At 45.0% G+C, this 19,947-nt stretch overlaps 1 protein-coding gene and 1 long non-coding RNA gene across 5 annotated transcripts in view; one reads left to right on the top strand and one right to left on the bottom strand.

The window, feature by feature from the left end:
- The window catches only part of LOC119967685, a 130,889-nt gene that overhangs the window by 39,812 nt on the left and 71,130 nt on the right, over positions 1–19,947 (bottom strand). The gene's annotated exons all lie outside the window — the stretch shown is intronic.
- tsnax (translin-associated factor X) overlaps positions 1–19,947 on the top strand; it is a 171,472-nt gene that overhangs the window by 115,106 nt on the left and 36,419 nt on the right. For all 4 annotated transcript variants that reach the window (XM_038800526.1, XM_038800527.1, XM_038800525.1 and 1 more), the window contains exon 4: positions 57–187. In XM_038800526.1, the coding sequence (XP_038656454.1) occupies positions 57–187 (131 nt within the window). The remainder of the gene's footprint in view (positions 1–56; positions 188–19,947) is intronic.

The raw sequence follows: 19,947 nt of genomic DNA, 5'->3' as shown, positions 1-19,947 counted from the left end.
TGTTTACAACTGATACTTTGTTAACTATTGCATCTAATAACCACTTCTGTTTGCAGTGTTAGTAATATTGAGGAATTACTAAATGAATCTTCGGTCAAATTTGGCGATGTTAGACTAAAGATCCAGCAAATTTCCCAGGAACTGATTGGTGAAGACATGTGTCAATTTCACCGTGCTTTTTCTCCAGGTAAGAGGCTAATATAAATACGCATTCAACTTTTGGCTTAGACATAGCCATGAATAATACGTTAAACTAAATTTTATTTGCATGTTTCAAAATATGGTAAACTGATTCTGTAGAAGGCTAAGTTGAGTTAAATGGAGTACTGATTATTTGCTAATACTCATAACTTTCAACAGTTGCAGGGTAACTATATATGAAGTCATGAAATTTCTGAGTGGCGATGGCTAGAATGAGTAATTCCTTTTCAATTTGAGCTTGTCAGTGAGGACCCTTGATGCAAAGGCTATTTATTGGTCTGCCATTCTGGATAGAGAATGTCCATGCTGAGAGGCATCTGCTGATATGAGTAAGGGTGCTCGAATGTCCAAGTATTGTAACACCGGTGGAGCCGAGAAGACCTGTTTGAGTCTATTGAAGACTGCTGTGTGGTGCTCCAGTCAACACCATTCGACATCTTGGTGGAGGAGCTGACAAAGCGGTCCAGTGACTTCACTGTAACATGTGATAAATTTAGAATGATAGTTTGTTGTGGTGATATGCATCACTACAAGGGGTTAATGTAAATATACTACAACTAAGTAACCACGAGAGGGAGCACCAGAGATGTCATGACATGCAGACATACAGTCAATGGGTCATTAAAACAGGATGCAACCAATGGGTGATCAGGACACCCAGAGGTGCCATTACCTCAACAGTGACATAAAGCGTAGGAATGGATTGCACATGCGCAATTCACTTTTATTTTACTGTGCGCTCTTTTCGCAACTGCGCATGCGTGGCTTCTTCCGCGTATCCAGCCGACCCAGTCCGCACATGCGCAGTTCGCTGGACAACGCGAACCGGCAAAACAGTGTTTTGAGCATGCGCAAGAAGCCGCGCATGCGCAGTTGCGAAAAGAACGCACAGTAAAGGAAAAGTGATTTGCACATGCACAATCCATTCCTACACTTTATATCACAAGCCATATAAAAGAACAGGGCACACATGCTCTGCCTCTTTCCACGGACAGACATCTAGAGAGTACGCCAGGGTTGATCAACAGCATCACATCCAGCACGTGGCTTAGAGCAGGCTGGTAAAGGTAGACTGAGTTACGACAGTTAGATTAGCAGAGTCGAACTCATTTAAGAACTGTGTTAATAGTTCAATAAACACGTTGAACTCATTTCATAATCTTGAGCTTCCTTTGTCAAAGCATACATCAAGGAAGCAGCTTATGCTACACGAAGCAGCATAACACAACATGATACCAGGAGTGTCTGTTCAATCTATTTAGTTCAACTCAGCAAGATCCGTGACAACCAGCCACCGAACCCAGGCACGATAATAGAAATACCGGTTCCTCATCCACTCAGGTACCACGGCAATCTCACTGCCAACTTGCGTGCATTCAAGCAACGATTTCAGCTTTACATGGAAGCATCCGACCTAACTGGCGTGGCTGATGCTGAGAAGATTGCTCTTCTACTCACCATTGCGGGTAAACATGCAACAGAGATCTTCCGCTCCTTTAAATACTTAAAAGGGCAGGACAGAATGCAATTCCAGACAGTCCTGGACAAATTTGAAAGCTACTGCGGGGGAAACACAAAAGAATGCTCACCACAAGTCAGAGGTAGGATTGCAACAGAAGCAAACGGCAATTTTGATTGGCAGCCAGCTGGCGCGTACCCAGCCGGCCCAGTCCGCACATGCGCAGTTCCCTGGATGACGCGAACCGGCAAAATAGTGTTTTGCGCATGCGCAAGAAGCTGCACATGAGCAGTTGCGGAAAGAGCGCACAGTAAAGAAAAAGCGATTTGCACATGCGCAATCCATTCCTACGTTTTATGTCACGAGCGTCATGACATCAGAGGCCCTGGACCATGCTCACTTAAAGGGGAAATGCCCGAAAATTATAAAGAAGCGTTTTAAAGCCGCAAAACACCATTCTTTCACCTCGAAAGACAGAACAATGCCTGAACTTCTACCAGTAGTTGAAATCAACCTCCGCAGTACCCTGCAACAAGCAGTTAGCACCGCCCAAAGAGATGATTTGGTCCTTGAAGACTACTACTCAGACGATGATTTCTTCCTTGGCCACAAAGAGCGCAGTGACAATATCGAAACAAAAGAAGGTAATTGGTTTATCGAAGAATACTACCCAGACATGGCTAAGTTATTCGGATATGCTGATCACAGCATCAGCAACACGGTTGCAAAGCTCAACACGACTCTACTCATGGTAGATGAATCCAATACCATAATGCCATGGCAGATCGTCGATACATTGGATGACAGAAACCTGTCAAATACCCACAAAGACGAAGCCCACAGAGAGCGGCCTGATGCCACATGAAAAGTGGTCCACACACCACGAAGAGTCCCCGACTCCACACAGAGTGATGAAAGACTCCACGGTGAGACCACTGCACGACTCCGCACAGAAAGCCATGAAAGACTTCACAGCGAGACCACTGCACGACTCCGTTGAGAGCGCACAGATCGACAACTATGACAGTCTACCCAGATTACTTGAGCACCAGAAGAAGACTCTGACAGTCTACCCAGCTCATCTAACCAACAAGAAGACACTGCAGGTCTACCCACTGTATGTGAGACAAGTGACGAAGGGATCACAATTCCCAAACAAGACGTGCAACATCACAGTGAGACTGACAGATCTCAGCTCGTATGCATAGAGGCACTCGACAATCCAAGTGAAACTACTCGTGAGTCCAGTGGGACCACGTCAATTGAAACCTTATTCACTCGAGCCTCTCTACAAGAAAATGAAATCTTGAACATTTTGACTCCAGGCGAGGAGCATCAAGAAACCAAAGATGATTCAAGTGAACCTGAAATGACTCCAGACGGGGAGCATCAACAAGCCAAAGATTATTCAAGTGAACCGGACGTGACTCCAGACGAGGAGCACTGAGATCACTACTCCCAAAAGGTTCCCCTACTGAAATATTAACCACCTGTCCAGACTCATTTCCCAAAACAAGGTCCAGTGCTGCCCCTTCCCTAGTTGGACTATCTACATATTGCAACAAGAAGCCTTCCTGGATACACCTTACAAACTCTGCCTCATCTAAGCCCCCAGCACTAAGTGTCCCAGTCAATATAGGGGGTATTAAAATCCCCTACCACAACAACCCTGTTACTTTTACATCTATCCAAAATCTCTCTACTTATCTGCTCTTCTATCTCTCGCTGGCAGTTGAGGGGCCTGTAATAAGCCCCCAACATTGTGATTACTCCCTTTCTGTTCCTGAGCTCTACCCAGATTGCCTCATCGTATGAGCCCTCCGACGTGTCCTCCCGCAGTACGGCTATAATACTTTCCTCAACCAGTAATGCTACTCCCCCACCCCTTTTACATCCCCCTCTATCTCTCCTGAAGTATCTATATCCTCCAACGTTTGCTGCCAATCCTGCCCTTTCTTTTTGTGATAGCCATAACATCCTAGTTCCAAATACTAATCAGTGCTCTAAGTTCATCTGCCTTACCTGCTGTAGTTCAGCGTTAAAGTAAATACACTTCAGACCACTGCGTTTGAGCAGATAGGGTGATGTTCTCTTATTTTTGTTCTCTATTTTCTCTTTCGTTATTACACCTTCTAAGCTAATGCTCTGGTTCCCACCCCCCTGCCATACCAGTCTAAATGCTCCCGAGTGACTCTCCAAGCCAGGATATTGGTGCCCCTCCAGTTTAGATGCAACCCGTCCTTCTTGTACATATCCCACCTACCACGGAAGAAATCTGGATGGTCCAGAAATCTGAAACCGTCCCTCCTACACCACCAGTTAAGACACGTCTGGTAAGACAGTTAAGGCACTATCCTCATATTTCTAGCCTCACTGGTACGTGGCACAGGGAGTAATCCTGAGATTACAACCCTAGAGGTCTTTTTAGTTTACTGCTTAATCCCTGAACTCCTTCTGCAGGACATCATTGCTCTTCGTGCCTATGTCATTAGTACCTATGTGTCCTACGACCTCTGGCTGTTGACATACCAAACCCAACTAATCTTGGGAGCTATATTAAATTATCTTGATCATCCCAAACATCATGGTTTTTCCATTGAGTGCGCAACCATTTGTTTTGCTAGCCGATTCTCCTGTATATACCATGGAGAAAATGCTACGAAAGAAAATGCTGAAAAATCTCAGCAGGTCTGGCAGCATCTGGGGGGAGAGAAAAGAGCTAACGTTTTGAGTCCGATTACTTTTTGTCAAAGCACCCTGACAAAATGCTACCATGAGTTTGTAAAATATACGCTTGGTTTGAACTGCCATAAAGCTAAAAGCATGTTATTTGAAACCAGCAGAAACCTGAAGGAGAAATTTAGTTTTCAGAAGGGAGACAAATATCCAGTAGAAGCAGAAAAATAAAACTGCAAGCAGCAATGAAAAGCAATTTTTTTACAAGCAAAATAGCAAAACTACTTGCTAGAATTTCTGCGATGGGCACTTTTGCTCTAAATGTGCTTAATATTCCACGGGCAGAGCTTTCTTATGTTTTGCACATGGCCTGTTGTTTACTTCAAAGATATTATTTTTCAGCCTCTTCATTACTGTATTCTGCAGCTCTATAAAGCTCAGGTGTTCAACTCAAATTAGTAGCATTCACTTTTCAAACAGATTTAAACTATAATTGATGTAAGCAACTCCATGTCAGCCATGGGCTTCCATTCACTAAGCCAAACCATCATGGAACTATGTGCCAAGAAGCTGCCGGATGACATGAGATAAATTGATTAATGGCTCTACGAGACCTTTGAAGAATGTATTGCCCACATTTATTACAGCGGAGAAGGTTAAGAGGTATTCAAATTTAGAGGAGGCTTGACACAGTATATCGGAAGAAACCATTTCCACTGGCAGGAATGTTGGTAACCCGAGATCACACATTTAAGATAATTGGCAAAACAATCTGAGGAAGGAAGCTGAGAGAACAAAAATGTCTCTAACTAAATTGCAAATTGAAATTGTATTTTTAAGATGACCCATATGAGGATGTATTCCACCTCTTCAAAGAAATGAGTCAAAGGATACTGGGGACATGAGGGACAGTCATGCTTTTATATTTCTGCATATGTATTTTAACTTTTTACATTCAGATTATCACTGTTCACAACGAATTATATGGCTTTCACTTATCAAAAGTAACTGATAAAGCAACATGTGAAGAATGTAAGGCTTCATGGCCCACCAACCTGCCTATCTTGGTGTTGTGTGCAGGAGCATCCTACTTTTAGACTGGATATGAAAACATGCTGCTTAGTGCTTGCTGTAGAATATAAAATGTTTTGTTTAGACTAACAGCTATTACCTCACTTTCAGAAGGATGTGAAACCTCGGAGAGGGTGATTGGGAGATTTGTTAGAATGATATTAGGGATTAGAGATTCGAGAAGTTGAGATAATTATCACTACAGAAGAGGTATTCAAAATTAGAGGGGGCTTGACACAGTTAATCAGAAGAAACTATTTCCACTGGCAGGAATGTTAGTAACCAGAGGTCACACATTTAAAATAATTGGCAAAACGATCTGAGATTTTTTTATTATGTAGCGAATTAGTTGTTATAATCTAGAATGCATGACCTGAAAGGGTGGTTGAAGTAGAGTCAACAATAACTTAAAAAAGTTAAAAAAAGGGCGGCATGTGGCACAGTGGAAAGCACTGAGACTGTGGCACTGAGGATCCGGGTTCGAATCCTGGCTCTGGGTCACTGTCCGTGTGGAGTTTGCACATTCTCCCCAGGTCTGCGTGGGTTTCACCCCCACAACCCAAAGTTGTGCAGGTTAGGTGGATTGGCCACGCTAAATTGCCTCTCAATTGTAAAAAAAAAAAAATTGGGTATTCTAAATTTTAAAAAAGTATGGCAGGGGATTGGGATTAATTAGGAGCTCTTTCAAAGAAGAAGCACGATAGGCAGAATGGCCCCATTCTTTGATAATCCTGAAGTTTAAATGAATGAGAGGTATCTCATTAAAACACGCAATATTCTGAAGGGACTTGACAAGGCAGAAACTGAGGTTGTTTTCCCTGGTTGGAGAATCTGGAACACAAAGGAACAGTGTCAGGATAAGGGGATGATCATTTAAGCCTGAAATGAAGAGAAATTTCTTCATTCAAGGGGTTGTGAATCATTTGATTTATCTACCTCAGAGGGTTGTGGTTGCTCCATTGTTGAATATATTTAAGGATGGTCTCTCGGAATCGAGGCATTATGGGGAGCAGGCAGAAAAGTGCAATTGAGGCTGAAGATCAGCCATGATATTTAATAGCAAAGCAGGCTTGAGGGGCCATGTGGTCTACTCCTCCAATTTCTTATGTTATTCAAAATGAATCCGTAGTTTTTATGCCCTGTAGTTTCATGGTATTGACACCATATCTAATTGTCTTATGAGTTGGAATCCTGTGATGCCCCTCTGAAAATATGCCTGCTTTGTTGTGAGGAAGAAAACTGGGACACTATTTTCCTTTAAAGTTAGGGATCTAAGCCAACAAGCTGTTTTACTGCTCCCTACTTTCTGTTATCTTATATAGGGATTCAGGGTTGTGAACTGCACTTCCTTCTTTGCTGTAGGAAGTTTGATAGAAAATGAGAACTGCATTACAGATTTAAATTTATCATAACATTTTTCCTCTTTGCTAGGCAGCCTGAGAGTCCAAAGGGTGGCTGATGGAAGAGTGGAAAGCAAGGCTACTTTCTATTGGCTCTGATGACAAAACAGAATTGCCGTTGGAATTTGGAGATCTTGTCTTCAGTGCTGACCTTTATACCAATATAACTGAGATTTTCTATTGAAAAAAAAATTCAGTCCATTACTTTTTAAACATACCTTTTTCAGCTTTCTTAAGCAGATTCCGTTTTTAGATAATGCAGTTGTATTGGGAGGTGATGCATTATTCATAATTTATTCATTTTTTGGAAATATTTTTATTGAACTTTTCATTTAATACAAAAATTTACAAAGCAAAACCAACACACGTACCAAAAAATTACAAATGACAACTGTAACAATAGCCCCAACTGAAATGCATCCCACCTCCCTCCTCACTAACAGCTGACAGTGACCGATTCTTTAAAGTACAAAATGAAAGGCCGCCATCTACAATAGAACTCACCGACCGACCCCTCACTGTAAACTTGACCCTTTTTGAGGTACCAAAAACTCCAAGTCACCGAGCCACACTGAGGCACTAGGTGACATTGCCTGTCTCCAGCTCAGCAGAATTCGCCCAGGGCATCCTCCCATGCACCTGTTCTCAACTCCAGCTGGTCCATCACTCCAAATATCGTTGCTAACGGATAAGGCTCTAAATCAACATTTAGGATTGCCAATATGGTGCTGAAGAAAGACTCGCCAAAACCCACCAATTTTGGGCAGCACCGGAACATGTGCGTGCATTTCGCAGGCCTACTTGAACACCTCTTCGCATGACCCCGATGGCATCCGCACCCAGGTAGATTCCTGTTCATCACACCACCACAGCACCTTCTCCGCATGGACCATCCAATAATAAAACATCAACTTCGGCAGTAGCCCCACCCCTCACCCACCTCCCCGGCCTACATATCCCTCTGTAGGAACCCCTCTGAATCCGAAGAGTTCTTACTCGTATGTAACCTTAAATGAGCCGCTGCATCCCCCGGAACAACGACTTGGGTTGAAAAAGTGGGAGGCGTTGAAATAAAAATCAAGAATCGTGGCAAGATGTTCATGATAATGGATTGAACCGGGCCTGCCAGCAACAACGGAAGACTGTCCCACCTCTCTAGATCTGCCCTGACCCTGCTTGCTAGGCTGTTGTAATTCAACTTACAAAACCACTTCCAATCCTGTGCCACCTGGACCCCCAGATTCGGAAACTAGTCCCAGCCAGACAAAACGGCAGCCCCCACTAACCCAGCTCCACTCCCCCAACGGGCTAGCCTCAATTTATTAGTTTTTCCCTTTACCCCGTGAAGGAACCAACCCTCCTTACGCACAGCAAAAGGTCATCTGTCGACAGTGACGCCCTATGTTCTACCCCACCCCTTAGAATTCCTCCCCACTTGTCTGAGGCCCTCAAGGCAATAGCCAATGGCTTGATCACCAATGCAGACAGGAGAGGAGACATAGGACACCCTTATCTCGTTCCCCCTATGTATCTGAAACGGTTCTGTGAAATAATAGCGCCACTCAACCCTATTGAACGTTTTTTCTGTGTCCAGCGACAACTATTATCTCCTGTTCCGGCCCCACCGCGGGATTAAGAACCACGTTGAGTAGCGACATCACGTTGAACAACTTTTTTATGCCCTTCACAAAGGCTGTCTGATCCCGAATCACCATCTTCTCTCCACCCCAACTACAGGGGAGACAGTGCTCCAACCTCAGAATTAAGACCTCAGCAAAACGCTTTGCATCCACATTGAGCAGCAAAATTGGACGGTATGACCCACACGACGTGGGGTCTTAATCCTCCTTCAGGAGGAGGGAGATGGATGCCTGCCCCAACGTCTCCGGGCGAGAACCCAGTGCCAGTGAATTGTTAATCAGCCTTAACATGAACGGGCCAACAAATCCGCAAACTTCTTATTAAATCCTATATGGGAACCCATCTGACCCCCGTGCCTTCCCCATCTGCATCTTTCCTAAATCCGTCCGAACCTCCTCCAGCCCAACTGCACTTCCAACTCCTCCCGTAATTGCTACCACACCTGAGGGAACTCCAAACCCTTTTAAATCTCTGCCATCCCATGCTCAAAGCCCTTCTCAAAGGTTCAAAACGCCCCATTTCTGGGGTGGAGACCACCATACCCCCCTGCTCTCTCACCTGCATAATCTCCCTAACAGCGTCCTGTCGCCTTAACTTTTTTAAAAAGTTTTAAAAAACATTTAGAGTACCCAATTCATTTTTTCCAATTAAGGGGCAATTTAGCATGTTCAATCCACCTAGCCTGCACATCTTTGGGTTGTGGGGGCGAAACCCACGCAAACACGGGGAGAAAGTGCAAACTCCAAACGGACAGTGACCCAGAGCCGGGATCGAACCTGGGACCTCGGCGCCGTGTGACTGCAGTGCTACCACTACGCCACCGTGCTGCCCTCTGTCGCCTTAACTGATGTGCCAAGAGGCAGCCCTTCTCCCCATATTCATACACTACCCCCTTTAAGAGCCTCAGCCGGTGCACCATGGGGCAGCGTTCCAGGAATTCACCACCCTCTGTGAGAAGTAGTTCCTCCTCATCTTGGTTTTAATATTCCGCCTTTCCATCTATATCTGTGACCTCTCCTTCCAGATTGCCTTTTTCAATCTCTCTTAGTATTTTATATACCGTGATCAGATCCCCTCTCATTCTTCTAAACTCCAGCGAGTATAAACCCAAACTGTTTAATCTCTCCTCATATGTCAACCCTTTCATCCCCAAAAACAATGTGGTGAACATCCTCTGAATTGTCTCCAATACCACCACATCCTTCCTCTAATAAGGAAACCAAAACTGGACACAATACTCCAGATGTGGTCTCACCAACACCCTATACAATTGAAACAATACTTTTCTACTATTATAATCCAGTCCTTTTGCAATCAACGCTAAAATTCCATTTGCTTTTCTGATTACCTGCATGCTGACTTTCTGTGATTCATGAACAAAGATACCCAGATCTTTCTGCCCATGCGCATTTTGAATCTGCTTTCCATTCAGATAATTTATATTTTTTTGACCAAAATGGATAACCTCACAATTATCCACATTAAACTCCAACTGCCAAATTTTGGGCCCGGTCTGCTAGCATATCTATATCTATCTGTAAACTCTTTATCTTCTCTTCACTGCCTGTCTTCCCATTTAGTATCACCCACAAATTTTGCTAATCCTCAATCCAATCTGGTATTCTATCGCCAATCCCCTGCAATCTCACCTTCTGGAACAGTATTTTATGCGGCACCTTGTCAAATGCCTTCTGGAAATCTAGATATACCCCTCCACAGGTTTTCCATTATCCACTGTTAGGGGTGCAAATATTCACATGAAGGCCTGAGTATAAGTTTAAAAAAGCAGTTTATTATGTCAGAATTCTGGGAGGGAAGGTCTCAGACTCCGCAGCCTGTGACAGCACCTTCTCTCACTTGAGCTAAAGCTCACACGGGTTAATATACAGATTCAATTAGTTGTTTTCTCATTCACATACAATCAATCAACTATATTCGCGTTATACTTATTACATGCAGTCAATCAATTTTTCCTAGCATCCCACTTGTCACATATATGGTTAAAGTGGGTGTTGTCTTACCCGCCCCAACTTTATACAGAAGTCATTCAAAACTAACATAATGATGTGTCCTGTCTACAGCCTTAGACCGTGAGCTTATCAAAGATACATTGCAAGTCTTGTTCTGTGAAGCTGTTATCAGCGGCTGTTGGGACACTCTTTACACCCACGGTTGGTTCTCATGAGACAGTTTACAGGGAATGTGGCTTGTTCAGCCATTTTATGTCTTTTCTGATGTTCACAGCATTGTGTATACACTATCTATTTCTACAAATTTCACCTTCTAAACAGGCATCTAAGCCAATGAGTACCTTTTGTTTCATCAGATCTATTCAAAAGTAATATAGGAGCACAAATGTAGTTACATGGCCACCTATAATTCATATCATAGTCCAGTATCACAAAATGCCCTCCAACATCCACCTTACTGGTTACATCCTCAAAGAACTCGACCAGGTTTGTCCAGCATGACTTACCCCGCATAAAACCATGTTGACAATGATGGATTGAGCTTTGTCTTTCCAAATGTTGTCATTGTGATAAACCACTGTATTGTATTGTACTTATTGTACTTACTGTTCTTACTGTTTGTTACATGTCTGGGTTTGTCCCTGCTGGCTCCGCCCCTCAGGCTCAGGTATCAATATGGCTAGCCTCCAGCCCTGCCCTCATTCTGGGACCGGCTTCCAGCAGCTGTCTTTTAGCTGATTAAAGCCAGTTTACACTTCCGACTCTTGTCTGTCGTCATCGATGGTACATCAATTTAATCAGCTAAAATTTTAAGATGGATCCATCGCTCAAGCCTGATCACCTGGAGCTGGACTCCCAAGCAGCCGACGCCATTGCCACGTTTGATCACTGGCTAAGCTGCTTCGAATTTTACATTGATTCCTCCGCCGCCGCCATCGCTGAGAATCACAAGCTGCGAGTCCTCAACTCCCGGGTGAGCCTGCAAGTTTTCTTTCTTATCAGGGACGCTACCTCATACGAAGATGCAATAACGCTGTTGAAGGGGCAGTATGTTCAGGAAGTCAACGAGGTGTATGCAAGGCGATAGCGCTCCGGAGAATCAGAAGCTGAATTTCTACATGCCTTGCGGGTACTGAACCTGAACTGCAGTTGTAAGGCAGTATCGGCTGTCAAGCACACCAAATTGCTGATCCGGGACGCCTATGTCGCAGGCATAAAATCTAATTACATCCGCCAGCGCCTACTAGAAGGGGGTACACTCGACCTCCAAGACACAGTACAGCTCACGGACTCGTTGGAAGTGGCCTTCCATAACATGGATGCCTACACCTCTGACCACGCGGCACCCTTGTGGACGTCGTGGGAGCCACCATCACCCGACCCAGGGGCGCCGCAAGCTCGAAATGTTACTTCTGTGGCCAGGGTAAGCGCCACAGACAACGCTGCCCAGCGAGGAGCGCAATCTGCAATGGGTGAGGAAAGAAGGGCCACTTCTCTAAAGTCTGCCAGGCCCGACCTGTTTCTAAACCCAGCAGTGCTGCGTGTAGCCCGCAGGGACCGCCTCTATCTTCTACGTCATCCGCCACGTGTGACCCATGGGGGCCGTCATCTTCGACGCCATCCGCAACGTGCGACCTGTGGAGGCTGCCATCTTGGACGTCACCCGCCACGTGCGACCCGTGGGGCCGCCATCTTCCACGTGCGACCGTGGGGGCCGCCATCTTGGAATCACCCCGCCGTCTCCCGGAACCCCTGCACACCAGATCGTACGCTGGCCTCTGTTACCCTCGATCAGCCCACCTACCTTCTGAAGCTCGCCTCCATCCCCCTCGACCAATCTCGATCTCATCACCTCACTAAATCCATGATGGCCGTCCGGATCAACAACCATGAGACGACCTGCCTCTTCGACTCCGGGAGCACGGAGAGTTTCATTCACCCAGATACGGCACAACGCTATTCCCTCCCAATTTTACCCGCGGCCCAGAAAATCTTCCTGGCTTCCGAATCACATTCTGTGGAAGTCCGTGGGTACTGTGTCGCAACCCTTACAGTACGGGGCATTGAGCCCAAAAATTTCAAGCTCGATGGCCTCCCTCATCTCTGCGCTGCCCTATTACTGGGTCTTGGTTTTCGGTGCCACCTCAAAAGTCTTACCTTGGAGTTTGATGGACCCCTGCCCCTTCTCACCATCTGTAGCCTCTCGACCCTTAAGGTCGCCCCACCCCCTGCTCTTTGCTAACCTCACCCCGGACTGTAAGCCCGTCGCCACGAGGAGCAGACTATACAGTGCTCGGGACAAGGCCTTTATCAGGTCGGAGGTCCAGTGACTCCTGCGGGAAGTGATCATCGTGGCCAGTACTAGCCCTTGGAGAGCCCAAGTGGTGGTTGTTAAAACTGGGGAGAAGCACCGGATGGTCATTGACTACAGTCAGACCATCAACCGGTTACGGGCAGCTCGATGCGTACCCTCTTCCCCCATATCTGACATGGTCAATCAGATTGTGCACTACCGAGTCTTCTCCACTATAGACTTGAAGTCTGCGTACCACCAGCTCCCTATCCCTGGAGGACCGCCAATACACTGCCTTTGAGGCAGATGGCCGCCTCTACCACTTCCTCAGGGTCCCCTTCGGCGTCACCAATGGGGTCTCGGTCTTCCAACGGGAGATGGACCGAATGGTTGACCAGTACAGGCTGCGGGCCACGTTCCTGTATCTGGATAATGTCACCATCTGCGGCCATGATAACAGGACCATGACGCTAACCTCCCAACATTTCCTCCACACCGCCAAGCTCCTTAACCTCACATACAATAAGGAGAAATGCGTTTTCCGCACAACCCGCCTAACCATCCTTGGCTACGTTGTGGAAAATAGAGTCCTAGGGCCCGATCCCGACTGCATGCGCCCCCTCCTGGAACTTCCACTCCTTCACTGCCCCAAGGCCCTGAAGAGATGCCTGGGGTTCTTTTTCTGTTATGCCCAGTCGGTCCCCAATTATGCGCACAAGGCCTGCCCACTCATTAAATCCACCATTTTTCCCCTGACAGCTGAGGCCCGCCTGGCCTTCAACCGCATCAAAACAGATATTGCCAAGACCACGATGCACACAGTAGACGAGTCCATCCCGTTCAGGTGGAGAGCAATGCGTCTGACTTTGCTCTGGCCGCTACCCTCAACCAGATGGGCAGGCCCGTGGCTTTCATCTCCCGTACCCTCCAGGGCTCTGAAATTCGACACTCCTCCGTCAAAAAGGAAGCCCAGGCCATTGTGGAAGCTGTGCGACATTGGAGGCATTACCTAGCTGGCAGGCGATTCATTCTCCTCATTGACCAACGGTCGATTGCCTTCATGTTCAATAACACACAGCAGGGCAAGATCAAGAATGACAAGATTCTAAGTTGGAGGATCACACTCTCCACCTATAATTATGATATCTTTTATCGACCTGGGAAGCTCCATGAGCCCCCAGATGCCCTGCTGAGAAAAGGATATTATCAGTTTTCCTAATTATAGAATCCCCTACAACTACCACTTGTCTTTTTGCTCCTTCCACTTGAATCACCTCCTGTTTGACGGTGCCATGGTCAGCTAGCTCATCCTCACTACAGCCCTTTTCCTCATCCACCCAGGGAGCAAATACCTCGTATCTGTTGGACAAGGTCAAGAGCTGAGATTCCTCCATTTCTGAATTTAGGATCCCTCTACCTGCCTCACCTGCAGTCACACTCTGCTGTCCCTGACCACTGGCCGAATTTGAAGTACTTAACATACATGGTGTGACTGCCTCCTGAAACAAAGTGTCTGGATAACTCTTCCCCCTCCCAGATGTGCCGCAGTGTCCGAAGCTCAGACTCCAGCTCATCTACTCTGAGGCAAGATTCCTCAATCAAGCACTTGCTGCAGATGTGGTCATTGCAGCTCACAATGTAATCTTCAGCACATCATCTGGCTAACCATCTCCACTTAGTTAAATAATTTTTTTTTTCAAATTTAGTGTGGTTTTATGCAGTTAAACTATACGCTTGTGCTATACATGTTGCCAGTGTGGTCTATATTAGTGGATCGTGCCTGGCATGGGAACTTTATAGTTTAAGGTAACAAAAGAGAAACCCACCCCATTGTCACCCGTGGGGGAACGGATAGTCCCAGCGTGCTTTACGCTGCGGTGAGGCCCACTGAGTGAGGCCTTGTCAGGACAACTTGCCCTTCTTTTGGGGACATGCTTCTGCAGCACTGCTCGTGGGTCCCACATCCTTGTTGTAGTATGCATTTCCTCTGTGTTTTGGATGCTGCTCCCCTCCCAGTTGCTGGTCACAAAGAGGTCCTCAATGAGGCAGGAAAATTTCCTCCATGTGTAGTGGAAGCCATCCCTGTGTCTGCATGGGTTTCCTCCGGGTACTCCGGTTTCCTCCCACAAGTCCTGAAAGACATGCTGCTAGGTAATTTCGACATTCTGAATTCGCCGTTTGTGTACTCGAACAGGCACCGGAATGTGGCGAATGGGACTTTTCAAAGTAACTTCATTGCAGTGTTAATGTAAGCCTACTTGTGTCACTAATAAAGATTATTATTATTTATAAATAATGAAAACTTGTGTTAATAGAATAATGTAGCATTATTTTTATTCATAATGTATGTAGATTTAGAGAAATCTTTCAACACAACAATCAAAATGTCCCTGGAATTTGATGGGGAGCATTTAGAAAGCTAACAAAAGTAGTTGATCCAGTTTCAGAAGAATGAGATACATCCCCAATGTTATAAATGTGGTATTTTTGAAGAATGAGATGTATTTACAGAATCATAGAATGTTTACAGCACAGAAGGAGGCTTTTCGGCTGTGAAGTCTTTGGTGGCTCTCTACTGGAGCAATTTAGCTAGTCTCTTTCACCATAGAATGTTATTGACTGTAGTATAAATCATTGAATATTACAGAAGGCGGCCATGTGGTCCAGCTTGCTTGTGCTGTTGCCGTTCATATTTGTGAAGGATAAGGTGTTACTGTGATATAAATGATTATATTTCTCAGAATTGAGCTGCTTAAGATCTTTTTTCAGACTTAATAATGCAAGTTGTGACTCATGCATTCATACTGAAAAACAGGGATAAAGAAAGCATTGGGTCAATCTCTGGGTTGCTTCCTTGTGAATTTGGTTCAAATGGTTATCTTGCTTGGCAATTGGTTTAACTTGTCACACAATACCTCTGAGAATGGCAGCAGTCAGATGAATATTGCAATATTAAAATAAATCTCCTATCTAGAGCCAGTCGATGTCAGCAGCTGTTCTCCATGATGTGTATAATCTACAAAAAAACCCAGGCATTTTAATCTTCAGTTGCAAAAGACGAGGTGAATTTGGAGTTCAGCCATATCGTGCAGCTAAAGAGGAGTTTTTTCACTTATAATTGTGAAGTGAATAAGAGAGTATTGATTTCTGAAAATATGGGAAAGTGGGAGTTTAGGCTAAAACAGTACTGTGTTCGGTAAGTCAAAGGGATGGCAGTGCTGGGAATCCTCATAGTCATTGCCCCTTTTTTAATTTCCACCACCATCTGAGCTTGAATGGACTACAGTTTCCTTCAGTTAAACATTGGGAGTACTGTAGCCATTATCTTCTGGCCTAACCATAAACTCCATATCATTCGTCTCTAGGACCATGTCCCAGACTGGCCACTAACTCAGGTCAAACTAGGCTGTTTGCAACCTTGGTGAACTATTCAACTCTGATGTGAAATTACAAACCGCATATGCTTTGCATCACAAAGATGATCTACTTCAACTTCTTTAACAATACTTGCCACATCCCATCAGGTATTGAAACCTGAAACTATGCCTTTATCACCTCCAGATTTGGTATTTGTCAGTTTCCTCCTTGCTGACCTCCCGTTGTCTGCTTTCTGCAAATGTCAACTCATGAAAAACTCTGTTGTTCACATCTTATCCTGTGCCAAATTCGGTGTGCCGTCATATGTCCTATGTTTTTCATGTATGGACGATCTGCCTGGACTGTACGCAGAACAATACTTTTCGTTGTACCTCGGTAAATGTGACAAATCTAAATCTTGTCCATGCTCTCTGACCTACATTGGCTCCCTGTCCACAAATGCCTCAAATTTAAAATTCTCATCCTTGTGCTTAAATATCAATGTTCATGAATACCCTTCCAAAAACTCAGCTCTTTGGCTAATTATTTGATCACTTTTCCTAATATCTCCGCCCTTGGTTTGGTTATTTTACTTCCTAAAGCCTTGATGAAGTGGTTTGTGACTTTATTACACAAAATGCATATATTTGAACCGTTCGGAGGTTTGTCCTACAATTGAGGGATATTGGCTGGATTCTCCGAAAATGGGGCTATGTCCCCACGCCTGCCGGAAAACGGGCGCGAATCACTCCAGACATTTTTCAAAAAGTCCGGAGTGAATCTCCGGTTAAAGAAGGATAGCTGGGCCCCGGCATGCACCGTGCAGCTCCTTCTGCCGATACGGGGCCCTGCACTTCCGCGCATCCGCGCGGCGGGCGTTTACGCACCGGCCCCCGCGCAACATGGAGGATCCACACAGCGGGCCAGCTTGGAAGAAGATAGGCCCCCCTCCAGATCGCAGGCCTGTCCGTCGTGCAGCCAGCACCCCCCCCCCCCCCCCCCCCCCCGGCCAGCGTGGCTGTGAGTCCAAGCACCCGCCAGGTGGAACCAGTTTAGAACCACGGCAGCAGATCGATCACGGAGAATCGCCACGGAAGCCTCTTTCAACGGCCCCTGACCAGCGTCACGTTGAATGCGCGTGCGCGGCTGGTGGCGATTCTTCAATCTGCGGAGAATCGTGTCCCGGTGCTCCGGGTCTGAGACCCCATTCTCCACCCCGTGCCGAGCGCGATTTCGGCACGGAGGCTTGGAGAATCCCGGCCATTATTTTATACTCTTAACCACATCCACGTTTTTCCGCTTACCCGGAGATCCGAGGCTGAATGCCCTTGACTGCTGAAGTGTTCCCCGACTGGAAGGGAACATTCCTGCCTGGTGATTGTTGCAAGGTGCCCGTTCATTCGCACGGGCACCGTGCGACAATTGGATCTCCGGGTAAGCGTTCTTCAAGGCAGCCTTCAGGACACGCGACAACGCAGAATTGCCGAGCAAAAACTTATAGCTAAGTTCCGCACGCATGAGTGCGGCCTCAACCGGGATCTTGGATTTATGTCGCATTACATCCACTCCCCACCATCTGGCCTGGACGTGCAAATTTCCACCAACTGTTCAGGCTTGAGACAATTTCACACCTCTTTAACCTGGGGTTACCCCTCTCTCTGGATCTGTAATGATTTGATTACCTGCAAATTCTCGCATTCCAAGTATTGTACTTTGTCTATATAAATGCTTCTGGATCATACCTCTCCAGTCACCTGAAGAAGGAGCTGCGCTCCGAAAGCTCGTGTTTGAAACAAACCTGTTGGACTTTAACCTGGTGTTGTAAGACTTCTTACTGTGCTCACCCCAGTCCAACGCCGGCATCTCCACATCATAGCATTAAAAAAGGCAGGTGTAAATTTATGGTCAATGTAGTCTCCTGTACTAGTTTTGAAAGTCAATGGGTTCAGTGAGAAATTTTCTAGATTTTGTTTGTCCTGAATTGACTTTTTTTAAGGTGGAATTTTCTTCTAGCATATTATTTGGCTGCTGATGGTGGGTTGTGAACCATGATGCTTGAGGCATCACAACTGTGGGACAGGGTCTGAGAATCGGTTTGTCTTTTCCTGCCCCATTACTTTACTTTAATGTGGAAGGACTCGAAGCCCCCGAGTGTAGAGACTTGGGTTAACGACATGGCTGGGTTTCTCAGCCTCGAGAAAATAAAGTTTGCCTTAAGAGGGTCTATGCTAGGGTTCTCTCGGAGTTGGCAGCCGTTCGTCGACTTTCTCGGGGAAAATTAAAATGTCAGGAGCAACAGCAATCCGTGGGGGGTGGGGTGGTGGTGAGTGCTTCATTGGGATGGTGTGGGAAGACTGGGTCGCGTGGGGTAATGTCTATTTAATCGTTATTGTATATTCCCTTTTTGCACTATGTTAATGTTCACTCTAGTTTGTTTTGTTATTATGGTTTCTAATGTTTTATTATGAAAAATTCTGCAAAACCTTAATAAAAATATTTTTTAAAAAAAGAACGAACTTGCTGATGCAAAGTCAGCATACAGTAGCAATGGATAAAAATGCTCATCTGCCAGCTATTGGTGCAGTTGTTCAGTGGTTCTGCAGCCTTCTTTTGAGATACTGTGTGAAGGAGTTCCACGTTCTAAGAATGAGTAAATGAATACATATGAACTTTGTCTCTTTTTTGTAATATTTAATGAATAGCGCAAAGATCAACAACCAAAGTTGGAGTTTGTTTTTGTGGCCTTTGAACATTTGTCTCCCTTACAATCTTGAATATTTTTCCATCAGATTTGATGTTTGCCAACTTTTAAAGGAAATGCTAATGCCCAAACTATTTTATAGTAGTTATCTAGGAGCCTTGAAATTAACTTAATGATTATGTTTACTAGTGTTTTTTTAAACTTCACAGCAAGAATGATTGGCTGTTCTGTTAAAAAATCCTCATGTTAAAAGAGACCTGATCTTTGACTAACCTTTTAACCTTTTGGGGAAACAGAAATACTATATGTTTTAAATAAAGGATTTTTAAAAATGAATCTAAGCTGAAACAATGTGATTGACTCTTAAATGCCCTCTGGAGTGGAGGGCAGTTAGATATGGGCAATAAATGCTGGCCCAGCTAGCGACGCCCATATCCTGTAAATTAATTTTTTAAAAACAGCTTTCATACACATCAGTTTAAAAATAGAAATCTGATCTCTGCTCTGCAATTGAATTAGCCCACTATCTAACTTCTTGCTCTCGTCTGGAAAAGTATGACTGGGCTAAGTAGGGGCTGACTAAGGAAAGACACATTCAACCTTGAAGGAACATACACCTGCATAAATGTAGTTTCCAGGCCTTTTAAAAGAAGGCTTCCTAGTACATCAGTATTCACTTATGCAAATGCATAATCTTTTTTTAATAAAGCAGAAACAATCAGTTGCTTAGTGTGGATTCTTCTGATCTCAGCCAAAATAGACAAATGCTTTGCAAGTTGTAAAGTTCCCAAACAAAATAACAGTGATTGACCCGAGCTTCTGTCTACATAATAACTTTAACCAGAGACTTGTGTAAAAGCAAAATACTGTGAACACTCTGTCTGAAATAAAAACAGAACATTCTGGAACTATTCAACAAATTAGGCAGTACCTGTGGAAGAGAAACAGTTGAGATATCAGGTTGATGACTTTTTATCAGAACTGGAAAATGTTGGATATGTAACTGAAGTGCAAGGGGAAAGAACACAAGGGAAGATCTGTAATAGGGTGGAAGGCAGAAGTGAGTAAATGCCAAAAGGGTTAAGTCATAAAATGTCATTTGTGAGTTTGATATTACAGGGATGGAAACCAAGGTTCCCCATCTTCAATGGATTCAAACATGGAGTGATAGGCAAGAT

This window comes from Scyliorhinus canicula, chromosome 6, assembly GCF_902713615.1.
Source record: "Scyliorhinus canicula chromosome 6, sScyCan1.1, whole genome shotgun sequence".
Taxonomy (NCBI): Eukaryota; Metazoa; Chordata; class Chondrichthyes; order Carcharhiniformes; family Scyliorhinidae; genus Scyliorhinus; species Scyliorhinus canicula.
This window is presented reverse-complemented; position numbering and strand designations above follow the sequence as displayed.